This window comes from Manduca sexta, chromosome 13, assembly GCF_014839805.1.
Source record: "Manduca sexta isolate Smith_Timp_Sample1 chromosome 13, JHU_Msex_v1.0, whole genome shotgun sequence".
Taxonomy (NCBI): domain Eukaryota; kingdom Metazoa; phylum Arthropoda; class Insecta; order Lepidoptera; family Sphingidae; genus Manduca; species Manduca sexta.
Genome location: NC_051127.1, coordinates 11,335,550 through 11,358,384, shown reverse-complemented (window position 1 = coordinate 11,358,384; position 22,835 = coordinate 11,335,550). Strand labels below are relative to the sequence as shown.

At 36.2% G+C, this 22,835-nt stretch overlaps 1 protein-coding gene across 1 annotated transcript; it reads right to left on the bottom strand.

Moving 5' to 3' along the window:
- Positions 1-1,094: 1,094 nt before the first annotated feature.
- Positions 1,095-22,674, bottom strand: LOC115443387 (probable ATP-dependent RNA helicase spindle-E). Its single transcript, XM_037438257.1, is given in 33 exon segments — positions 1,095-1,590; positions 1,827-2,051; positions 5,036-5,157; positions 5,941-5,991; positions 5,994-6,065; positions 6,067-6,094; positions 6,697-6,825; positions 7,030-7,149; positions 7,497-7,657; positions 8,306-8,431; positions 8,554-8,766; positions 8,990-9,064; positions 9,066-9,206; positions 12,699-12,822; positions 13,402-13,493; positions 14,128-14,191; positions 14,695-14,813; positions 14,905-15,015; positions 15,324-15,527; positions 16,047-16,174; positions 16,567-16,729; positions 17,006-17,173; positions 17,635-17,798; positions 18,040-18,218; positions 18,839-19,056; positions 19,135-19,427; positions 19,680-19,743; positions 20,053-20,103; positions 20,106-20,215; positions 20,298-20,301; positions 20,464-20,558; positions 20,561-20,639; positions 22,286-22,674. Coding segments are annotated over 33 exon segments (4,245 nt in total). The 5' UTR covers positions 22,499-22,674; the 3' UTR covers positions 1,095-1,451.
- Between the last annotated feature and the right edge of the window lie 161 nt (positions 22,675-22,835).

The following is a 22,835-nucleotide window of genomic DNA, read 5'->3' as shown; positions in this document are numbered from 1 at the left end:
AAAAAATGCTTTATTTATCACGTAGGCGAACATGGTTGCACTTATGATAAGTCAAGGTACATGAGAATATTTAATTATTACTTAATTAAATTAGCTTATATAAAAAAAGACAATTTATATTGAAAATAAAATAAATGAAAAATATACTTAGTAAACAAAGAAGCCAGCTCGGGCTGGCAGGGAAGATGAAATAACATGATGTATATATGTATTTTTGAATAAGCAATAAGGGAGAAACGCGTCGCGATCCTCACCGGTGAGGACAATAAAAGCCCTAACCTAGCTAACCTACCAGCCTTTCACTAACTACCTAAGCGATGACTACCCGAAGAAGAAAGAAACTCCGGGCTTTATTTTTTGTCATCAATTGTCCATTCTTTTATAATATTGTTATTAAATATATATATATTTTTTAATAAGTCTTTTCTATACAAGGTCTGATTAATTATATAAGCTAATACACGCACATCACCGTAAAAGTGCGGAGAAAATTCACATAAAGAGTATTTAGAAATAACTAAAAATTAAACAAAAAAAAACAATAATACTAAAAAATTTATAAAAACTATGAAACTGTGTACAGCGTGCATACGCCTACATTTACAAACATAATATTTTAATTTCATATTTTGTCATAGATATCGGTCAATATAATTTAGATTATAAATTTTAAGGCTGATGCAACAAAATGATCGGTCGGTCGCTTAGCTCAATACAGAGCAATGTTGTGATAGTAACTCTGTTTCTCTGTACTTCGACATGAAAACGTTCGCGCTGCGTAAGCACGGGGGCGTTAAGATTGGCTAATATTGAGATGTAACTACAGTTGGCTAGCAGATGAACATATCTGAATGAACGAGGGCAAAAAAAAACTAAATTACCAACACTGCGTTCGTGCGCATTATGCGTCCTCATAGTATGGTTTGGGGTTACTGATGCAAGCCTACGCAGACGACGCGATGCTGTGACGAATAATAATGTTGTGACTTGACTTCCAAAATATCTTAAGTACCATTGTAGCTTAAAAATATTCTCCGCAAAGAATTAGTATTCTTGTCCTTATAGTTACAATAATGTATAATTAAAATAACAAAAAGAGTCGATTAATACTTTTATTAATGAAACAACTTCTTTACATGGCAATGGTTTACGAACTTATGTTAACCTAGTAATAACATTTTTAAAGTTTCAAACATAAAAACTAAATTATGAATGTAATATTCAGTCATAGGGCTCAGCTACAACACAGTCAATCAACTAAGTAGGCAAACAAAGAATATAAAAAAAGAGAAAGATCTATCACAGATCGTAAAAAAAAACAAAGTATATTACTTATGCTAATAAAGCCAAAATTACGTTTGAATCACTTTGACGACAGGAATCAACAATCTCACTTTTTAAAGATTTTTTCTATCACGTAGTTTATAGATAACAATAATAATAATATATGTTTATGATTGGAATATGAGGAAGTCCTCTTCCTTCTCTTGATGAGCGTTGGAGTAGAGGTGTATGCGCATGGCGTGCATCGGCATCGGGTTTGTGTTGCACAGCGTGCATGCCATCTCTGTACTCGACGACACGGGGATCCTGACGATAAACAAAGACGATTTCATTATTGAGAACAAGGAACTCAATGGTTTGATTATCAAAATTTCTGTAGTCATTGACAATAATAAACAGAGGCTATGCAAGATTATTAATAACAATGATTTATTATTTTGTAAATAAAAACCCTGCATATTATATTGACATCCATTAAATAACTTTAAATAATTAATTGAAATAAGTAGCTTATTAAGATATATTGTGTAGTGCAAGCGTACCTGCTGACGAGCAGTTTGAGCTGGTCGTTCTGTTGCTTGAGTTCCCGCAGGTGTTCCCTGGAGAGCGGGCGCAGGTCGATGGGCACGTGCAGCGGGTAGAGCAGCGCATGCGCCGCCATGTCGGGCGCCGACATCTCCAGCAGCTCGTCCTCGGGCACGGAGCGCCACTCCCACGCCTCCGCCACCGCCTGCGCCGCGCGCGCCCGCCGCCGCTTCATCAGCAGCCTGGCGGGTCACAACAATACAGCATTCACAAATGGAATTATGGCTTGAGCTATACTTTACATATTATCGTTATTTATTTATATATTGAAACAGGCAAAAAATATAATAAGCAACTCGCTTATTATCTGAAACAGTCAGATAATCAGCGAGTTGTAAGAACAATAAATATCCGCAAGAAACACTGCGCATTTGAAAAATATAAAACCCTTTTAAGTTAATTTCGTGTCATTGTAACACACACTCTCTATCGTAACGCATTAGACTGCACAAAGGTAGAATAATTGGATTTTTGTGTCCCACCAGACACATTCATTCAAATGACATTTTTACAGGTTCATAATTGTTTGAATGTGTCTTGCAAGGAATATAGTAAAATAGTCTTTTATTTCTTGAATAGTTTATAACTTTGAATAAGTTTTGTGGATATAGTTAAACACTCAAAATTGGTCACATTCTGGAGTCAAATGTCCGACCAGAACAATGGGCTGCCTGGTAAAGAGATATAACAAGTGGTTTCGCCTTCAGCTGTCTAAGCTTTGCTGCTTTTAGGTAGCATTCCAAACATAGTGACAGATGACAGACAGAGTTTGAAACTCGTTACTTCATTAGTAAACAAACTATTACGCGGCATGTCGAATATGGACCAGCCAATGACTAAATATAAAGAGGACAGGCCTCAAAAGTTAGCTATATGAATAAGTTATATTTATGTTAGGGAAATCGACGCAGAATTGTCAATATATATGTCTATCTCTTTTACTCAAAGCTTATTTGGAACGCAACAAAAAGACAAAAATAATTGCTTTCTTCGCATATGGCACTATTTCGTTTACTTCAACACACTGGGACCGCCTTGCGGCAGAAACGCCATTTTATGCTGGCCAGTCGGCAAGTACATGTAGTGTCAGACGATGTAAACAAATCTTCATAAATATTGAATTTAAAGTAATATAATCATATTCTCAATTGTTCAGTGTGTTTATTAGTGTATTTGTTAAGTTTCGAAAATGACTCAGTGTTGTGTGAAAGGATGCAAATCGAATTCACGCAAGAAAGACCCGAAATATATTTTCATAGGTTAGTAACTGTTTTACCGAAAATTAGCAAATATATTTGTATAATTACTTTTTGGATGTGATTTTATCAATTAAAATGATATGTGAATCTGGTTTGTTAAGCTTTGGACCCTTTTAGGCGTGATTTATACACATTAAAATCATTATGTTTGTTTACACACGAGCTTAGGGATGGGTGGATTTGTTTAGAAATTATTGATATCGATATTTTAACAGACGCCCGTTTATCAGTTACGGTTTTTGTCTTTGAAAGAATGTTAGAGCACACATCAATATTGTATTATTCAGAAGGACAAACTAAGTGAAATTAGAATATTTTTTAAGATAACCAAAAATTTAAAACCAAGGCAAAATGAATTGAGAATATTGAGCGACGTGATTGGAATCCTACACCAAATACATATTTCTTTACATTTTGAGAAGATATGCATAAACCACACGTTTAATTAACGCGAGTAAAGATAACTGTTTTCCAACAATATTCGCGATAAGTAAAATAGTAATGATTATTATACTTCACCTAATAAGTAGTAATATTACTTTAATATATTGCTATGAATAAAATTAGAATTGTTACATAAAAGAATAGATAAACATAAAAGAAACAACATAAAGATGAAATGTAAGATATATTTTACAATTGGCGGTCTTATGTTTCGAGCAACCTTTGCATGCACGGAAATAGATACATAATCATATTGTTGTTATTGCAAATAATTATTATAATTGATTATCTTAACCACCATTTTACGGTCATTGATTTTAGTTTGCTGAACCATAGTTATGTTTCTCGATCAAAGAGCATAATAATAAAATAAAATAAAACCAACCAAATAATTGCTGGCTACGCTATCTTATTCCATTTATCATGTATTAAATAAATATCTTAATCTGTAACTTAAATTTTTAGCAAGGAATAGTGCAACATACAAATATAGATCAAACACAACTGGATGTTTGTCACAACAGGTACTGCTTTGTTTAACAATTGTTACTTATAAATCAGTTTCAGTTTGTTTGTTTACATTATGATTTGTTATATTTATATTATGGTAGTTCCTAACCCCTTTCGTATTTGATCTTTTGGGGCTTGTTTGTCTCTCTTAATTCTTCGATGTCGATACAAAATTTTCGGTACTAGCATATCACTATTGTAAGGGGCGGAGTCGGCACCATTTTGTTCATGAAATGTGCCGCATGTCACGTGACCATATTACCCATCCTCTATACTTCTTCTATCATTGGGACCAGCGAGCAGTGGCGACCCTGCGGCCATTTTAATAAAAGATCTCAATATTGGCCTTCGATCCGATCCGAGAATAAACGAATCAAAGTAAATCATTTGTAAGCATGTCAAAAAATATGTGATCTAATTGGTCCATTTTCGCAAGGAATTGAAAAAAGCGATTCGGATGGTGTTGAGGCTTTCGCTGTTGACGGTGCCTGGTAGTAGTTGTGTTGTTGTTGTAGGCCAAAATAGTTAACGCCAGACCACTTTAAAGTATAAATAATTAAAAGTTTACGTTTAGTTATCTGAGTCGCACGTATGTTTATAGTTTTATTAGCGCGTGACGAGTATTTTGTTACGACTGTCTGTATTTAGTACACATTGACAAATATATGCACGAAAAATTCTGTATGATTGTTATTGGCTCGTACAGTTGGTTTATTGAAAACGGCGTATAGTTTAGTCGTTTTGCCGTGGCGGGATAGAAAATATTCGACCGTTCTATCAAAATCCAATTTGCAGATATATCCTATATTAATAATAGATAACAATACCAAAACTAACGATGCAATATACTAATTTGAATTTGAATTTATTATTTCTAATTACTCGAATATAGTTTAATAAATTAACGAAGGCGATTAATGTTAATCTTTTTGTAATTATATGTAATTACGTACTGCATGAGATCCTTGCGTATGATGGCCGGTATCTGAGGTCGGAAGTCGTCGTCGGGCGTGGGCATGTCTTGTCCGTCCGCACAATACATCATATAGTCGGTCAAGTGCCGGATGTGGTTGATCTGTAAAATATATTTATTTATTTTCTTTTACATTTACTATTACAAGATGTCCTTGTTAGGTTGTTAGGTACTGTATTCCGTAGTGTAACACAATACAAATAAATATTTATTTTGTCGCACAATCCTACTAATATTATAAAGGTGGAAATTTGTAATAAATATATTGGTTGATTAGGAATTACAGAATCTTAGGTGTTGTATTGATTTTACATACAAAATTGTATGCACGAAAATTGTATTATCCAGAGCATGCAATGTTCTACCTGTCAAGCATTAATATAAGACATTGACGTATATTCTATATACACGAACGTCTATATAAGCTATTTGTTCAAAATCTGAACTAAAATGGCACCAAAACGTCACTGTTATAATCTATTTATTCACTTAAACAATAAATAATTTTACATATTTGACTAATATTTTTTATTCAAATCGAGTTCTTTATTACATTTAGACTCGGGTTCTTATATCGTGAGCGCCACTCCGTACACAACCACAAGCTGTCAATATTAACACCATACTAAAGTCAGTTTGAATGGATTGCAGTTCAATTCAGTTGAACACAATGAAAGCTCAGAACGCCGACTCTAGTACGTAGTACATATATATGTAAATATCGATGTATCGAGTAGGTTATTATTATCTTGGTTTACCAGTAGTGTACGTGACCTGTTAGGTGTTGATTTCGATTGTTTCTTCATTCCTTCTTAGATAGTTATAAAGAACGGTTAGTAGTGTGTAGTATTAGTAATAGTAGTAGTAGCAGTGGTGAGTACGCACGAGCCCGATGTCGTCGACGTCGAGGTCTGCGTCGACGGTGACAAGAAGCAGGTCACGTGCTCGGGGAAGCGCAGCGCAGCGCGCTCGTCGCAGCCGAGCCCGCACAGCGCGCTCACGTACCGCGAAGCACCGCACGTCGCGCCGCAACTCCGCGCTGCGCACACACACCCACACACCTCAAGCACGTACCGTTAACAAAACAGGGGCCGTATTCTCTATGCCACACGTTATTTTGACAGTCAGTAAAAACACGTAACGCACTGCGTCCAGTTTAAAACAATAAAACTTGACATACAGAGTATCATTCCACGCTAATTTCATAATAAAAGAGAATAAGGCCCCAGGATACTAACAACTATAAGCTATACATATTTTTTTATATAATATAATGTTAAGCTGCATGTTTTAGCCGGACATGTAGGTAACCACTCAGCATGAAGCTATACGAGATAGCAATATACACATATCATTGTAATCTGTAACGTCAGAGTCGGACTAAAAATAATTATGAAAAACGTGAGAATCATTGTACTAAAAGAATAAAGGACGATATAAAACGTAGAGAACACCGAGGGAAATAATAGTATAATTCCAAAATGTCGGTAATAGCTGTAATACTCAAACTGTAAAACTGACGCGTTATTTTCCTTACATCTTTTCATGCCAAAGACTCTTTAAATGCAGTTGCTAACAATACTTATTTATTCATAGATAATTATTAATATTTAAATGATCTTTTTGTTTAACAAGTATTACTCCACACAGGGGCAATAGAGAAGAGAGATGATGGCTGGCAGCGCAGGTATGTTGGGCATCAGAGTCGTGTGGCGCAGCAACAACTTACTGTTGTTCTCACTCTGACTCACTTCTGCGGCCACCAGCAATCTACAAACGGACAAATTAATCATGTTTCTGGGTATACATTGTAATGACGTAACTAAGGAATAGGACAATAGTAGTAATACGGAAGAATCTTGTACATATATGAGTGATCGTTGTAGCTTCGTTATTCGCATCCGCACCACAGCGCACGCGCAGCATTAACGACATAGAATAGTTTTTTATGCTTATCCATTATAAAAACGTTACCTCTCATATGCAAGCTGCGGGTCGGTGTCCAACAGTACTGAATTCACAGAGTTCCATTCAATGTGAACTGGTTTCTCACGCCTCGCGTACATCAACGTGTGTACTGATGTTTCCAGGGGACTGAAAATAAAATCTCGTTGCTAATACTTTTCTTTAAAAACCTTCATAATACCATTAATATTAGATAATCACTTATAATCATTGTTTCGTTGCTTGGGACTCCAAACCAGAACTTGAGGAATACACTTATGATAACATAATTACAAATGATTAGGTTTTCTGTAATGAAAATTATTTACTAGACTTGTAAATCGAGGGATGAGTTTACCGGTTATTAAATCATATAATGAAAATACGTTGAGCAAAACTTCGAAGCACTAGGTTCCGTTTAGCTTACAAGTTTGGTCATAAAGAAATAGCTTGTGTTATCATGTATATATTGTCGCTGTACTGGGTGAAGTTTATACCTGAAAGGTCCTTTTAAGGAGACGTCAGCGATACATTCTTTGGCGTTAGGCGGCTCCAGCTCTCGTAGTTCGTTGAATGCTGATGCAGTTTGTTCCCTGTTGTATGCGCGTATTTGTGCCATATCCAATTCGTTTGCAGTTTCGCGAAGGTCGTGGTTTAACTGAAGCAGAATAATTCCTTTTAAGGTAATATTTAGGAAACAAAATGTTGACGAAAATAATTAGCTATTAAAATGTTGTAGTGCTGGAATACTTTGTGTTGGGTGTTAATTAGAACACGGGGTTCGGAGCACAACCATATATTACACAAACAAATTAACATAAAACGAGCTAATATAATTAGAATATGTTCATACGACATTGGCGCGCGCGCGTGTACCGTTCACGGGTGTCGTCGCCGGACACTAGCGGGGGGGAGTGCGGGGACGGAGGGGACGGGATTGGTACGAGGCGTGATGCATACGCTCGGTTCGGATAATGTTACAAGCCGGGTGTAGAAGTATGTTACTTACGTTCGCGTTACAATATGTATTAAGATTTTACTAGGTAATTTTCGTAGATAAATTCAGTAACTGTAGATCTGCTTCATCATAATGTTATTTTTATTTGCATAGTAAAGTAAAATAAATATGACTATCCTCGCCTTAATATCTGTGTTAACAATTTCTGAGAGCCATCGAACTTCAGTACCACAAGAGACCCCCTCTTTTGGTACTAAAGTTCGATGAATATCGTAGCTGCAGTCCAGTATTCGGCGAATACTGAACTGCATTTATCCCGTAATGTGGCGTGACATCAATAAAATATACCTTAGATTCATAGCTCTCTTCACACGAAACAGCAAATCCTTTCTTTATCAGTTCTTGGTTGACGTTGAGTTGTCCGCCTTCGGCCAGAAGTTCTATAGACACCACGCCGTGCACCACAGAATATACCTGATTGAGAGGGAAAAAAATGAGCTGCAGAAATATGGTCGGAGTGGCTCAACTCGAGCCGCATTATTATTATATGTCGAATATATATTTTGGTTAGGTCTATGTTGCTGAATATGCGATACCTTGGCGAGCAGGCGTCCCCGCGTCAATATCTCTTTGAAGACGCGCTGCGCTTGCGGCGTGAAGGCGGCGCGGTCGTTGAGCACGGGCGCGGGCGCGAGCGCGGCGAGGCGGCAGCGCATGGCGAGCGGCGGCAGCGCGCGCGCGCCCGCCGGCACCGCGCGCACGCTGCTCGTGCTCACGCGCCCCAGCGTGCCGTAGTCCACGTACAGCACCTGGCCACACACACGTACGTACTGACCTCCGCTCATAATCACTGATACTATTTTTCAACTACCTTTTTTCTCACAGTGCTGTATTCGCGGTCTGTTCCCACGAATCATTGTCAAAGTTGACGACAATCTTAAAACCAGATTTGACTATACTACAAATAGACATTTATTTTGCATTTAGACATGTTAATTTAACTTATTTGTAGCTATTTGTATGATGTGATACCTCCAGCATGTCCCTGGGCAATATCTTGAGCAGTCGCACGCGGTGCACGGTGGTGCCCGCGGCGTCAGTGTAAGAGCGCGGCGAGCAGCTCCCCGACGGCGAGGGAGTGCGTGGGCGCGAGCAGCAACCGCGAGTTGAGCGCGAGCGTGATGTCGCGCAAGTCGCTGGCGGTGGACTCGTCGTCGTAGCGAGCCCAGAACTTGTTCACGTCGATGACCTGATTGAAATACACTTCAAGTTTGTGGTTCTTGTCGAGCGAAGATACCTCTAGACGAGTGAAGATAATCTAACTATAAATATTTGACAGGAATTACAAAATTCTGTTATTTCGTGTAATCTCTCATTATTCCGTAATAATAGCTTAAAATATAAAACATGTAAGTATTCGAATGTAGACTGTTCACAATAGCACCGAGTTATGCCAAAATGTACAAACTAATTAAAAAAATATATTTGTAAATTATTATTTGTTGCAACTGGATTTTTGTATATATAAAAATTGGGTGGATTAATTGACGCATACTTTTTGTGTCAGATATTATATCACATTTGGATTAAGTGCGTGTTAAATATAATGAATTATTTTTGATAATTTAAGGAAACTAATATACTGAACTTATACGTGGCATATAAAATACACATACGCACGCCTTTTATTCCTAAAAGGGTAGGCAGAGAAGCAACAGATGCACCCACTTTTCGCCGTGTGCATTCCATCACATGGTGTGATGGGGGGCGAACCTATCGCCATATCGGGCACAAATTCCAGTCTACGGGCTGATATTGGATAGAAAAACCTAATATCGCTTTGACCGACCCGGGGACTGAACCCAAGACCTCAGCACAGCATTCGTACCGTAATACAACTACGCCACTGAGGTAGTAATTGTAATTGTCATATGGGGCATTCCACGTGAAGCGGGCACGAAAAAAAACTCGATGTCTCAGATTTTCGTAATATTTGATTATGTTATACCTGTATATGTCCTCGATCCAGATACAAAATATTATTAAAGTATAAAGCCTGGTAAGCGAGTTAAAGGACTTTGAAGTTTTGACTGGCCGGCTGGTATACGCCACTTCGAATCCAATTATCAAGTTTTTAAATGTTACAATAAAATAAATAAAGCAATGAAATAAATACTTCATTTAATGAGCTTTTTGATTGTATTTTTGGAAATTGAAAAATGTTTTTTCTTTGAAAAAATGTGTTTGAAAGTTACAAACTTGAATTTCACAAAGTTGGCATATTTATATTTTTTAATTTTTTCTATAAATAGCTACTATTGTATAGATAATCCCTGCGAAGTTTCATAATGGGCTGAGAAGTAGTTTAGGAGCTAGACCGATTACAGTGCCGAAGCGCGGCGGTCGCCAGAAAGAGCGAAGTAGTAAAAACTTTCAATTAAACTAAATACTTTCGATTAGAGTATTTTATCATGTCTTGCATCGCTCTAACGATTCAATTACATCTGATTATAATATAAAAAAATATATTTATATTACTGACGGTGCACAACAACATTTTAAAAGATTTAATTGTATTAACTTGTTATATTTCAAACAGGATTGTGGTAAAATGCAGAATTTCATTTTCGTGGCACTTCACATGGCAGAAGGGCAATTTGACGGTCTCGGTGGTAACCTAAAACGCCTGGAGACACAGGCTAGTTTACATAACGCATCAAACAAAGCCATCACGATACTCGACCGCTTATACATATAGGCTAGAACATCAATGCCACAAACTCATATTTATTATTACTACTACTATTTATTATTATTATTCACATATATTTTAATATATTTTTCAGAATATAATGTACGTACGTAAAACCTTAGTACTTTTATTAAAAACAGTGTCTTGCATAGTCTAAATACCAGAAATAAAAATAAATTGGTTGTCCCTAATCATAGGCTCTGTAAAACCAATAAATCTTTCTTAGTTAATAGCATTAAGTTCTATAATAAACTTCCCTTCGAAATTACCAATTTGACCGAACAAAAATTCAAGTGTTATGTTAAGCGTAAATTAATGTGTAAAGGATACTATACTGTATCTGATTACCTTAATGATAAGACGGTTTGGAAAGTTTGTCCTGCACACAATGACCCACCATGTTAGCACACATTAGTAATTAATTAACTGCCTAAAATGTCTTTGTTACATGTCTCACATGCTTTTTTTTTTTATAATAATGACATTTCTATAGTTCTAATTTGACATAATCATATCATATCTTTATGAAATGTAATTTTTGAAAGACGACCACCCGATCATGTTGTGTTTGCCTGTTCAATATCACTAATTTTTTTCTTTTCTCATGATTGAAAACTATGATTGTAAATGTAGGCGAATGCACGCTGTACGCCATTATTTAAGTATGAATCTATGTTCTCTTTTATTAGCTATCGCTAATTTTATTTTATGCCGCTCCAGGTTTAATCGATTGGATTTCATCTTATCCCATGGTAACGGTGATGTGCGTGCATTAGCTTATATAACTATTGTGACTATGTACAAGAAAGACTTGGAAAAAAATACAAAAGAAGTACTGAACAATTGATGACAAAAAAAAAAGCCCGGAGTTTCTTTCTGCCTTTCTTCTTCGGGTAGTCATCACTTAGGTAGCTAGTGAAAGGCTGGTAGGTTAGCTAGGTTAGGGCTCATATCCTCGCCGGTGAGATCGCGACGCGTTACCCTTCTATTTCCCCTACTTGCCAGCCCGAGCTGGTTACTTCGGTTTGTACCTAGTCTTTTGTATAAACTTTATCCCTAATTTAAAATCTCCATAGTTATATAAGTGATTTTAATAGTTGTTTAGAAATAATAATTATTCTTATTCTTTGTTTTGACGTATCATAAGTGCAACTTTGTTCGCCTACGTGATAAATAAAGTATTTTATTTATTTATTTTTTTTAATGTTTCAAACTTGTATTTCACAAAGTTGGCATATTTATATAATAACTTTTTTCTACTAAAATAGCCAATATTGTATATAGATTATCCTTGCCAAGTTTCAAATGTTGTTGTGCACCGTCAGTAATATAAATATATTTTTTTATATTATAATCAGATGTAATTGAATCGTTAGAGCGATGCAAAACATGATAAAATACTCTAATCGAAAGTATTTAGTTTAATTGAAAGTTTTACTACTTCGCTCTTTCTGGCGAGCGCCGGGCTTCGGCTCTGTAATCGGTCTAGCTCCTAAACTACTTCTCAGCCCATTATGAAACTTCGCAGGGATTATCTATACAATAGCAGCTATTTTTAGAAAAATATTAAAAAATATAAATATGCCAACTTTGTGAAATACAAGTTTGTAACTTTCAAACACATTTTTTTCAAATAAAAAAAAACATTTTTCAATTTCAAAAAATACAATCAAAAAGCTCATTAAATGAAGTATTTATTTCATTGCTTTATTTATTTTATTGTAACATTTAAAAACTTGATAATTGGATTCGAAGTGGCGTATACCAGCCGGCCAGTCAAAACTTCAAAGTCCTTTAACTCGCTTACCAGGCTTTATACTTTAATAATATTTTGTATCTGGATCGAGGACATATACAGGTATAACATAATCAAATATTACGAAAATCTGAGACATCGAGTTTTTTTTCGTGCCCGCTTCACGTGGAATGCCCCATATGTAAATATATTCATTGAATATTAATTGGAAATTACAAAATGACAAAACTTACATGACATATTTTGAGTGGGAAGTGGGTGTCATTCACTTCGGGAAGGCGCGGCACCATATTTTCCATCTTCAAATCCAATTTCTCCATTCTCAAAGATTCTGCGAGGATATTTGCCTTGTCTGGACTGTATAATAAGGAATTCCGTTTTGATACAACATAAAAAACAAAATTCATTTACACATCCTGAAGCCACACTGAGATCAAGTCTTTGTCTTGGATGTTGGAATCCACAAGCGAAAAATCTAAAAAGTATTTATTTGTGGGTAAGGAGACATGATTAGCACCGCGAGTTTAGATTAATTTCTTTATTAGTATGGATTTCATTGTTACTTCCTCTACTAGGTGGTGCTCGTCGCTTCGCTCAAGTGAAGCCTTCTCGCCACAAAAGTTCCTGATATACTGTATCGATTTAAAACGCTACCTGGACGATGTTAGCGTCATCTATTTAAGAAATCCTATTATTTGCTAAGAGAGCAAAGTACAAAAAGTATGTTTCCTCACGATGTTTTCCTTCACCATTAAAGCAAGCGATAATTTACAAAGAAACACATATCATGTTAAAAAGTCAGGGGCTGCTCTTGGGATTTGAACCTGCGGACATTAGTCTCGGCAGTCCGCTTCACACCCAACTAGACTATTACTACTCACCACTGTCACTAAGAAAATATTATAATTATTAAAAAAAAACGGCCATTTTACTTACGGCAATAATGGAATTCTCACATCCAATCGCAGTTGTCTAAACTTGATGCACTTGTACACTGGTAGTGCTACTTGGCCAGGTATAGTGGGGTCCTAAAACATTCATATAGAATCATTTGTATTTCAGCCATACTTAAAAATATTTCAATAAAACAATCAATATACATATTTTTTTATGTCTACTACGAGTTTCCTATATTGTTTATAATGTAATGATGGTAGCGTGTTACCACGCAGACGGACCTGACGGGCTGACCTTATAATAATAGTATAAAATAGGTATACTTTAATCCAGTATCTGAATCACCAATGACATGTATAAACAACCGGACTAGCGCGAGTTGGGCTCGCGCACCGAGTGTTCCGTACAAATTAGTTTCTTTGTTATACTAGAGTACAGTTTTAGTTTTCAGAGGTTCTGCTTTACCTGTTCTGTAAGACATTGCTTCTTGTCAAATTTCATGATTCTAGACCAATGGGAAGTTTGCTATTGGTTTTGGATTGAAATCGCAAAATATACAAAAATGTGCGACAAAAACAGTCACATCTTGAAATCGAGATCAATAACAAATTTGATTTTTCACAGCTGAAAGAGACCTTAGAGCATTTGAGAATAAAGGTCTAGACAAGCAAATGGAAACAAGGTGATCCTATAAGGGTTGAAGTATGGAACCTTTTAAACAATTTTCTTATTAGATCAATTAATATACTTATAAATGAAACTCACCCCGCTTTTGTCTCGGTCACCTCTTGACATGTGGCTGCCGTTGTCAAATGTGAGGTATACTTTTCTGCATAAATTAATAAATAACATCTGTATGCAACATTTTATAACACACTTCAGACCGGAACTTAAAGAACTGAAGAGGTAGAAAAATATTCTAATTTGAAGTTATGCTTTTTGTGCAACATCACAATCTACACATTTTAACAATGGGAAAATTGCCACTGTAACGGTAAAGCCATAAAAAAGATAACTTTTTTTTAGGATTTTACATACATTTTAGATTAATATTGTGTTTCATAAATCGTATATACTATTTTATTTCGCTTTAGAAACTAAAATTTAATTTAAAGGAGTGGCGCTTTCACGTGCCTTTTTAACCGACTTCAAAAAGGAGGAGGTTATCAATTCGACGTGAATGTTTTTTTTTGTTTATTCGTATCTGCGCGATGAACCAAGAATCACTGGTCACTGATATTTTGATTCTTGACATCTATCAACATAATTTTATAATATATTACATATTTTAAATACTTTCCGCGTGGCTATCGGTTGTATACAAATATTTACCTGCTGTTATTATCAAAGGTGACAAGTGGCTCGTCGCCTATCTGTTGCCGAATAATTTTCTTGATAGAGGTTGCGTATATTTCACCGGGTTGGTTGTCCGGGAAGTTGGTCAAATACACCTGCGAATTAATATTTTACAAATTATTGTTACAACATAATTATAACTTTAAATAAAGAAGAATAAGGTTTATAATTAATTAAATTACATACCGAGTTCCGTGGATCCTGTCCGCTCAGCGTGCGCACCGCGTCCCGTTCCCGGGACTCGTCTTGTGACACTTGGACAAAGTATTGTGGATAGAACGCGCCTGCTAAAATTATCTGTGGATTAAAATATTACATTTTTAAAGTTTCCTCATCTATACTAATAGAAAGGAAAACTTTGTAAGGTTGTAGAAGGAGCTAATCTCTGGAATCACTAAAACGATTTTGAAAATTCTTTAACTTATAGATTGCCTCTGAGTAGGGTACTTTTTATCTCGAGATTTATCCGGGAAAACCTAATAATGAGATTGAAATATGGCAGTGAATTACATATCCTTAACTGGGACTTTCAGAATTATTAAATACATAAAAAAATGTCTAGTTCCGTTAATTTGGCGTGTTTGATACCCTGGAGAAGAGGTTACCTTGAGCGCGAGCGGCAGCTCGTGGCGGGCCCAGGGCGAGGTGTCGGTGGGGTGGAGCCCCTCGCGCGACAGGCGCGCGCGCAGGTCGGTGACGAGCAGGTGCAGCTCGCGCAGGGCGCGCGCCTGCACGTAGAAGCGCCGCGCCCACGTCGCCTCGCTGCCCGCCGCGCGGAACTGCTGCTGCTGCCGCAGGTGGCTCCACACCTGCAGCAACGCTCCTTCACTCAACACTGAACCGCTACACTTAGAAACTAATAATATAATAATATCAGCCCTGTGTTATATACTGTTCCACTGTTGGACACGGGCCTCTTCTACTACTGAGAGGGATTAGGCCTTAGTCCACCACGCCTGCCTAGTGCGGGTTGGTAAACTTCACACACCCTCGAAAATTCCTATAGGGAATTTCTCAGGTATGCAGGTTTCCTCACGATGTTTTCCTTCACCGATTAAAGCAAGCGATAATTCACAAAGAATACAAACATAATTTTTTTTTAGAATAGTCAGAATCTGCGGACTTTCGTCTCGGCAGTCCGTTCCACAACCAACTAGGCTATCGCCGCTTTTGGGTACTAAACTTTAAAAATAATATACATTTACGGTTACGTGGAGTAGACAAAAATATGAATGCATTAAGCCTAGGTAGCAGCTAGATTTACCAATCTGCATTATCTACTCTGAAATAAAACTACGACACATAGGTACTTTAAAATTTATTATTACCTTATAAACATTGAGCAACGCAATAGAATCACTAGTAGAACCATCTGCCCACGTCAGTTTCGAATTGTATGCATTGAGTCGCTCGCGAAACGGCGTGTTGAATATGTTCTTGACTGACATCGCCGCAGCTAAATTAACAAATATTTGTTGTCAAAACTGACTTGTGCCAACTTGCAGTGTAAAGATTTGTGAATAATAATATTGACCCCATAGTTACGTATTATTTTTAATAGCCATTATCTACTTCTAATAATGAGATTTATCTTTGCATCCACATTGCAAAATAAAATGGGGGTTGCCAGAGTTAAAAAAAATCCTTTACCGTTAAAACAAGCAATAACTCAATACACACATAATTTTTTATAATCACAAGAAGGAGACAAAATATACTGATGGAACCCTGAAACTTGAATACATCAATCCTTTCATCTCTCTGCTAGGCAATCCAGTACCAAAACTTTAGATGCCCAGTAAACCAATAAAAAATAATTACCATATCAAAATTTTCAAGTCAACATACCCATGATCACTGTTTCGTCGAAGCACCCGTATATGTAGCCTAGTACAATTAGTTTGGACGCTTGCACATTTATCGGGAGTTTCGCCATGATACGGCCCAGGTACGTGATGTCACCGTCTGAGGCATTCCATTCGTCATCCATGGTTTTCGTCAGAGCTCCCGTCTGTCAAGAATCAGTTATACGAATCAAGTCAAGTCAAGAAGCAATAAAGTCATTGACCAGAGCTGCACCAAAAACTATAAGATGAAAGTTGATTTTAGGGAGAAGAATATTTTTTTTTTATAATATTTGTGTGATATCTATCAATTATAATTGCTAATATAATTTACACACCTACGTAAAAGTTGCCGAAGCATTTGCATTGTTAAAAAAGGAACTTTTTATCTAAATTATATTTCTGCATACATTAAGGAAGTCTGATTCATGTACACATGTTACCTCTTTGAGAACCAGTATGGTTCTGTGGATATTGGACAGGTCTGGGGGATCCATGGCGAGTGCTAGGATGTCGCTTGGTGGGCCCATGTCCAGCATCTTGGCTAGTAACACCAGTCGTTCGAGTGGACAACGCACTATCTCTGGGTCGCAATCTTGCTGCAGGCTGTCCTATGGATCGTATTAACCATTTGCATTTATAATGTAACAAATTCATTATTTAGATTCATGTGTGCATGGTAAAAAGTGTAGTTTAAATGGTTGAAATGTGCTCATATTGGATATTTTGACAAATACTAATCATGAACGAAATTGTAACAAAGTTGAGAACTCTGAATTCTGGGGTTCAAGTCTAGCAGTGGCCTTGCGTACTTGGGGCGGGGCGGGCAGTCCGCCCCGGGTTGATCCTTAAAGTGCTGCAAAGTACACCTATTTTTTTTTTTATTTTTGTTGCATGTGCCAATGCCTAGGGAGGGCTCGCGTGACACTATTTCTTTAAATCACCTGTTGTTTTGTTTGCTCTAGGTGGCAACAACCTACGCTACGCAACTGAATTCTAGACAATTGACACTAAAAATTAAATACATGCTGCACCTCACAATTAATTTACGGGGTATTTAAATATAACTTACATAGAACTTATCAGTGACGAGCCTGTAGACTCGCCCGTCCCTCACTCGGCCCGCGCGCCCCGCTCTCTGCTCGCAGTTGGTCTTAGCGGCCCAGCACAGCCGCAGCGTCGTGAAGTTTGTATCATCGTCGGCTACTAGCACTTTCATCAGGCAGAAGTCAATCACTGTCAACGAGGCAATTAATTATAAACAAAGCATATAGAAAAGTATATTATGCAAAAAGATTTAATAATTTTTAGTCACATAGGTGAACATAGTTGCACTCATGACAGGTCAAAATACATAATTGATTATAATTAAAAGTTAATTATACTACTACGAACAGTTACGACATTTTATTCTAGAAGTAAAGGAAAACAATGTTTATTTAGAAAGTGTTTTCAAAATCGTATAGTATGTCGTTACCATATTTAATGTCTGGCACGGTGATGGAGCTCTCGGCGATGTTGGTGGCGAGTATGACCTTGCGATGGCCGGGCGGCGCGCGCTGGAACACGCGCACCTGCTCGTCCGCCGTGATGCTGGAGTGCAGCGGCAACACCCACCACTTGTAGCGCGCACACTCCGCGTCCGCCACCTTCGCGCTGCGGACAACACAACCAATATATAGATTATGTTAACTATTTTAATACTAGGAAAACACAATACCTCATATATTTATATATTATTATAATATTATATCAATATCATTGCGTTCGAATCTCGCGACAGAGGACATTATTTTACATTGTAGTAACATAGTGAATATAAGCAAAGAGAATGTCTATTATCCGCTTTTCACTCTGCCCCATTACAAACCATCTCCTCCTGTAGATCACCTGTGTAATGGGGTGTATGTATTGTGGAACAGGAAAATTCTGGCATAGACTTTATTCCTTAATTTTTTATTTAACATTAATACACTTTTTATAAACATAAAACTACTACAGTGGTAGTATTTAGAGTGCTGCCAGTATTGTGTTACAAAATCAAATGGTATAATTAACATTGGTATTTATTTTATGCTCCTATGTTCTGCTTATGATAAATAGAAAATGTTAATTAGCCCACATTATTTACATTTTGCTACTATGAACCACTTGAATAAATATGTTAGTAAAAAATTAGAATTTAGTTATTTATATATCAAAAAGCTTTTGTTTAATTTAAGTCTATCAAGTATGCTTTAACCTATTTCCTACAATATAATCCGTACAAAACTTACCGTAACTGAAGATCGGTGAGGCTGGCATACAAATCTTCTATTTCGTTAATACCGGGCAGGAATATTAACACAGAAGGTAGATCTGCCTCAGAGCGATCTGTGTAGTTATCTTCTTGTTTATCTATTTGTTCAAATGCATTTAATAATTTAATGACCAGGTGGTGCATTTCTGGAGTAATACATGGCTCTCCATCCCTTGGTATTGCTTTTTGAAGTACCTGACAAAAAATAAATTATTAAATGTTTTATCAACAAAATAACCCCTAATGAATCAAACCACTATCAAAATTACTTACCGAACCAAATTTATTCAAATGATTCAGGTAAAAAGTTTTGACTGTGAACATAGGATTCTTTTTGACTATATTTATACATAAAGATGTCTGCAGGCCCATTGGTGTTGGTATCAGGAAGTAATCGGCAAATGCTTTCCTATTGAATGTGGCCGACATGAGCACCACCTTGACTGCAGGTGATACAGTGTAGAGTAATTTCTTAACAACAAGCAGTAAAAAGTCCATTTCCTGACCACGCTCATGTACTTCATCCAAAATTATGTGGGTGTATTCATTCATTGTCTTGGCAGCAACTAGAATGCAAAAAAACACAAATATTTGTCAACAAATATTATATCAATCTAGGTAAGGGGAGAGAAATATATTTTTTGCATTCTATAACATGTTTGTACTTATTACTTATAGGTGGAGGCTTGTAATTAGCAAATTAGGTTATTATTATTTTTTTACATTTACGAGATAGTTATAAGTCTGTAATCCTGCTGACAAATAATTAAATTAAATTAAATGAAAATTAAATTAGAAGATATATTGTCTATACTAACCCAACTTCTGTAGTAAAACACCAATTTATGCATAATGTTGTGATGTGTTGTTCTCCAGACCAACCTGAGAAACACATTTTAGTCCAGTCATTAATGCAGAATGCAATTAGAGCATGCTATAATTGAGACTAATACTGTGTTATTTATTTAAATACTATAAATGCTGAAGTGTGTTTAATAATTTGTCCTTCTTTGCAATAAGAGAGCAATTTGTCAACATGTTTTGTCACATAGAGTGTCTACAGAAAGGTTTGTTAGATTACTTGAAATCTTGTGAACATACATGGTTCTTGTGGAACATTTATTTTGGGAAAAGAAAAACATATAGAGACTTAAGCAAAATCAAATAGCAATCCACATTCTAAAATATTACCTGATAACCAACAAGCCCTCCCACATCCCAACCTCTTTCCTGTGCAACCGCAGCTTAGCAATGGACATAGCTGCAATCCTCCTGGGTTGGGTCACCACTATCCTACATGGTCTGCGGTTTTGGTAGCTATCATCCGTCACTGTGGCACCTATTGGTCCAGAATCTAGAAAATTATAAATAAATTTTTCATTATGCATGTAAATAAAATTACTAAAAAAAAATTTTACTATGCTAATTAATTGTACTATGCTGACCCCAAATCAAAGTAGAATAAAGTATAGAAGAAGAAGAGTAATATTTTATAAGAAGCAAAACAATATGAAAATTATTTACAAGAAAGTTTATGAAAACAATAAAGGTAAAAATTATTTTAAAATAGAACACCAAAAGTTTTTTTAATAATATTCTTACCTGCTGTGTTTTTATGGCTAGATTGGTGTTTGTTTCATGGCTAGTATTTATTAAGACTTCTGTCATAGCTTCATTCAGCTGAGCAACACCTTGCTGGAGGCGTTCCATGAAGACAACTGCTCCAGAGACTCCATGCCACCAGCTATACTACCACTGTCCCTGCGACTCATCTCATTCTGAATTAAATATTATTTGGGTGGAGTGATAGCCCATTAGAAATTGTGTATCATCCCACAATCACCGAGTAGGACAGTTCATTCCAAAGTGCGTTTGTGGATAACATAATAATAATACTATTGTGCATAAATTGATAGTAAATTTTCTTCTTCTTCTTCTTTGATTACTGGCGACGAGCTTGATTATTAGCCAAATGTTATTATTATTTTGACATTTACTGGGTATTAAGTTATTAATATGAAGACTTTTGTTAATGGGAGAAGATAAACGAAGGGGATTTGACAGTTCCATAGAGAATATAACCACTACGTTAAGACAAGTTCTTGAGTGACAGTTGACTCTCTTTTTTTCCTAGAGTATTGAACAAAGAATTATAATATATATGGAAGCGTATTGAATTGATGTTTTCCCCAAATGTTAGTGATCTACAACAACATGTATATGATAAGTAGACATCACGCATAGAAATATTATTTTAAACCAATAAATAAATAACACCATACGCATTAGATATGACAATACTAAAATCTGAAAGGACTTTAGACTTAGACAGTTACCTATGTTATATAACTTTATTTTGTTAATTTCTATAAATTTACATAGCTGTCTAACAAAGGGAGAGTCTACCAAGGAGAGGATACACTTGAAACTAGTGGGGCGGGAGACGTTATCAGGAAGAATATTATATAGGGGATATCGTAATTTGGGATTAAAGAATAAATGATAGCTTCCTTCCTCCAAGCCACATTCACAAAGTGAATGGGGCTCTAACCCTTAATTTTGCCAGATGAATCGGAGGTGCATGCATGGCCGAAACGAAGACGACAGATTGTGGAAATAGCAGTTTTGTCCAATTGACGGAACTTGAAAACCATGGGTTGGGAACGAATCCCATGTTTCCGATTTTTAGATACATCCATTCCACTGTCACCGATTGTCTTAACAACCAGTGGGACAATGATTGTGGTAAGCCAAGTCCGAGTCTAAAAATTGTAAGTAAAGTTTCATTTGAATCCAAATTTCCACAGTACTATTTTAAGGTTATGTAGAGCACACTCAAACAATGTCTGTCTTATTTTCAAGGTATTTTAAATATAGAGAGAAGAGAATTTGGACATTATTCCAAGAAAAAGTTATTTGAAACGGATTGGATTTATGCCTGAAGAATTTTTAGTGGAAAAAATAAGATTTATTAATTTATTTTAAAATCGAACAGCTTCAAGTATTAAATAAAATATTTAATTACCTGCGTGAACATTTATGGCTAGATTTTGGAATCAAACATTTGAATTCAATCTCATTTAGAATTCATCATGCTCATTGTAACCCCCTCATTATGAATTCAATATTGATGAAGGACAAGGGTCGAAAACTTTTATAAGGAAAGGAAGGGTACCGACTTATCTTATTGGGAAACAAAATTGAAAAAATTGCGCAAGGAAGACAAGGCATGGACCGTGGATTACTTGGAAGTGACTGTGAAAGAGTTCTAAGTTTATCTAAAAGAGGGTGAGAAGAAGATTGAACAATTTTAAAGAAAAATCTGTCACACAGGTACTGGATAGTAAATTTTAGTTTCGCTTTTAATATTAAAAGACAAAAACGTAAATTGACGGTAAATGGAAATATCGATAGTTTTCATTACCTTCAAATATAACTCTGTTTCTTTCTGTTTAACCTCATGCACATAATTTTTGCCGCTCGAAATCACTGCGTGCCGGTGCTCCTGTCGTCGATTCAGCTCGGTTGAAGGATCGTCTTTCGTTATTCGAAAACCACCGGTGAGAGGCCCGCGGAGTTTCACCATTTGGGACGACGAGGGGCACGGATTGTTGAAAAAAGATCTTAGTTCATCCATGTTTATTTGAATTGAACTTGCAATAATTGAGTCAAGCGTTATTCAGTATCTTAACATACGCCGTACCAAAAATTAACGCATTGTTTTATAAAAATGTACGTTTTGCTTATTTGACATTACCCGAATCTGATTTCGGTGTGTTTATAAATTTTGACTAGGGATGTACGTATAGCACGTAGAGGCTCATATCGAAATGATACATCAAGTCCGCATCACTGTTATTGTGTTCATAGTTCATACAATCCGACAGTGGAATGTTTTTTTTAATTACTCTAAATATTCGCTGACCTATTACCTACTATAAATAATAAATAAATAAAAACGCAAAGCAGTTTAT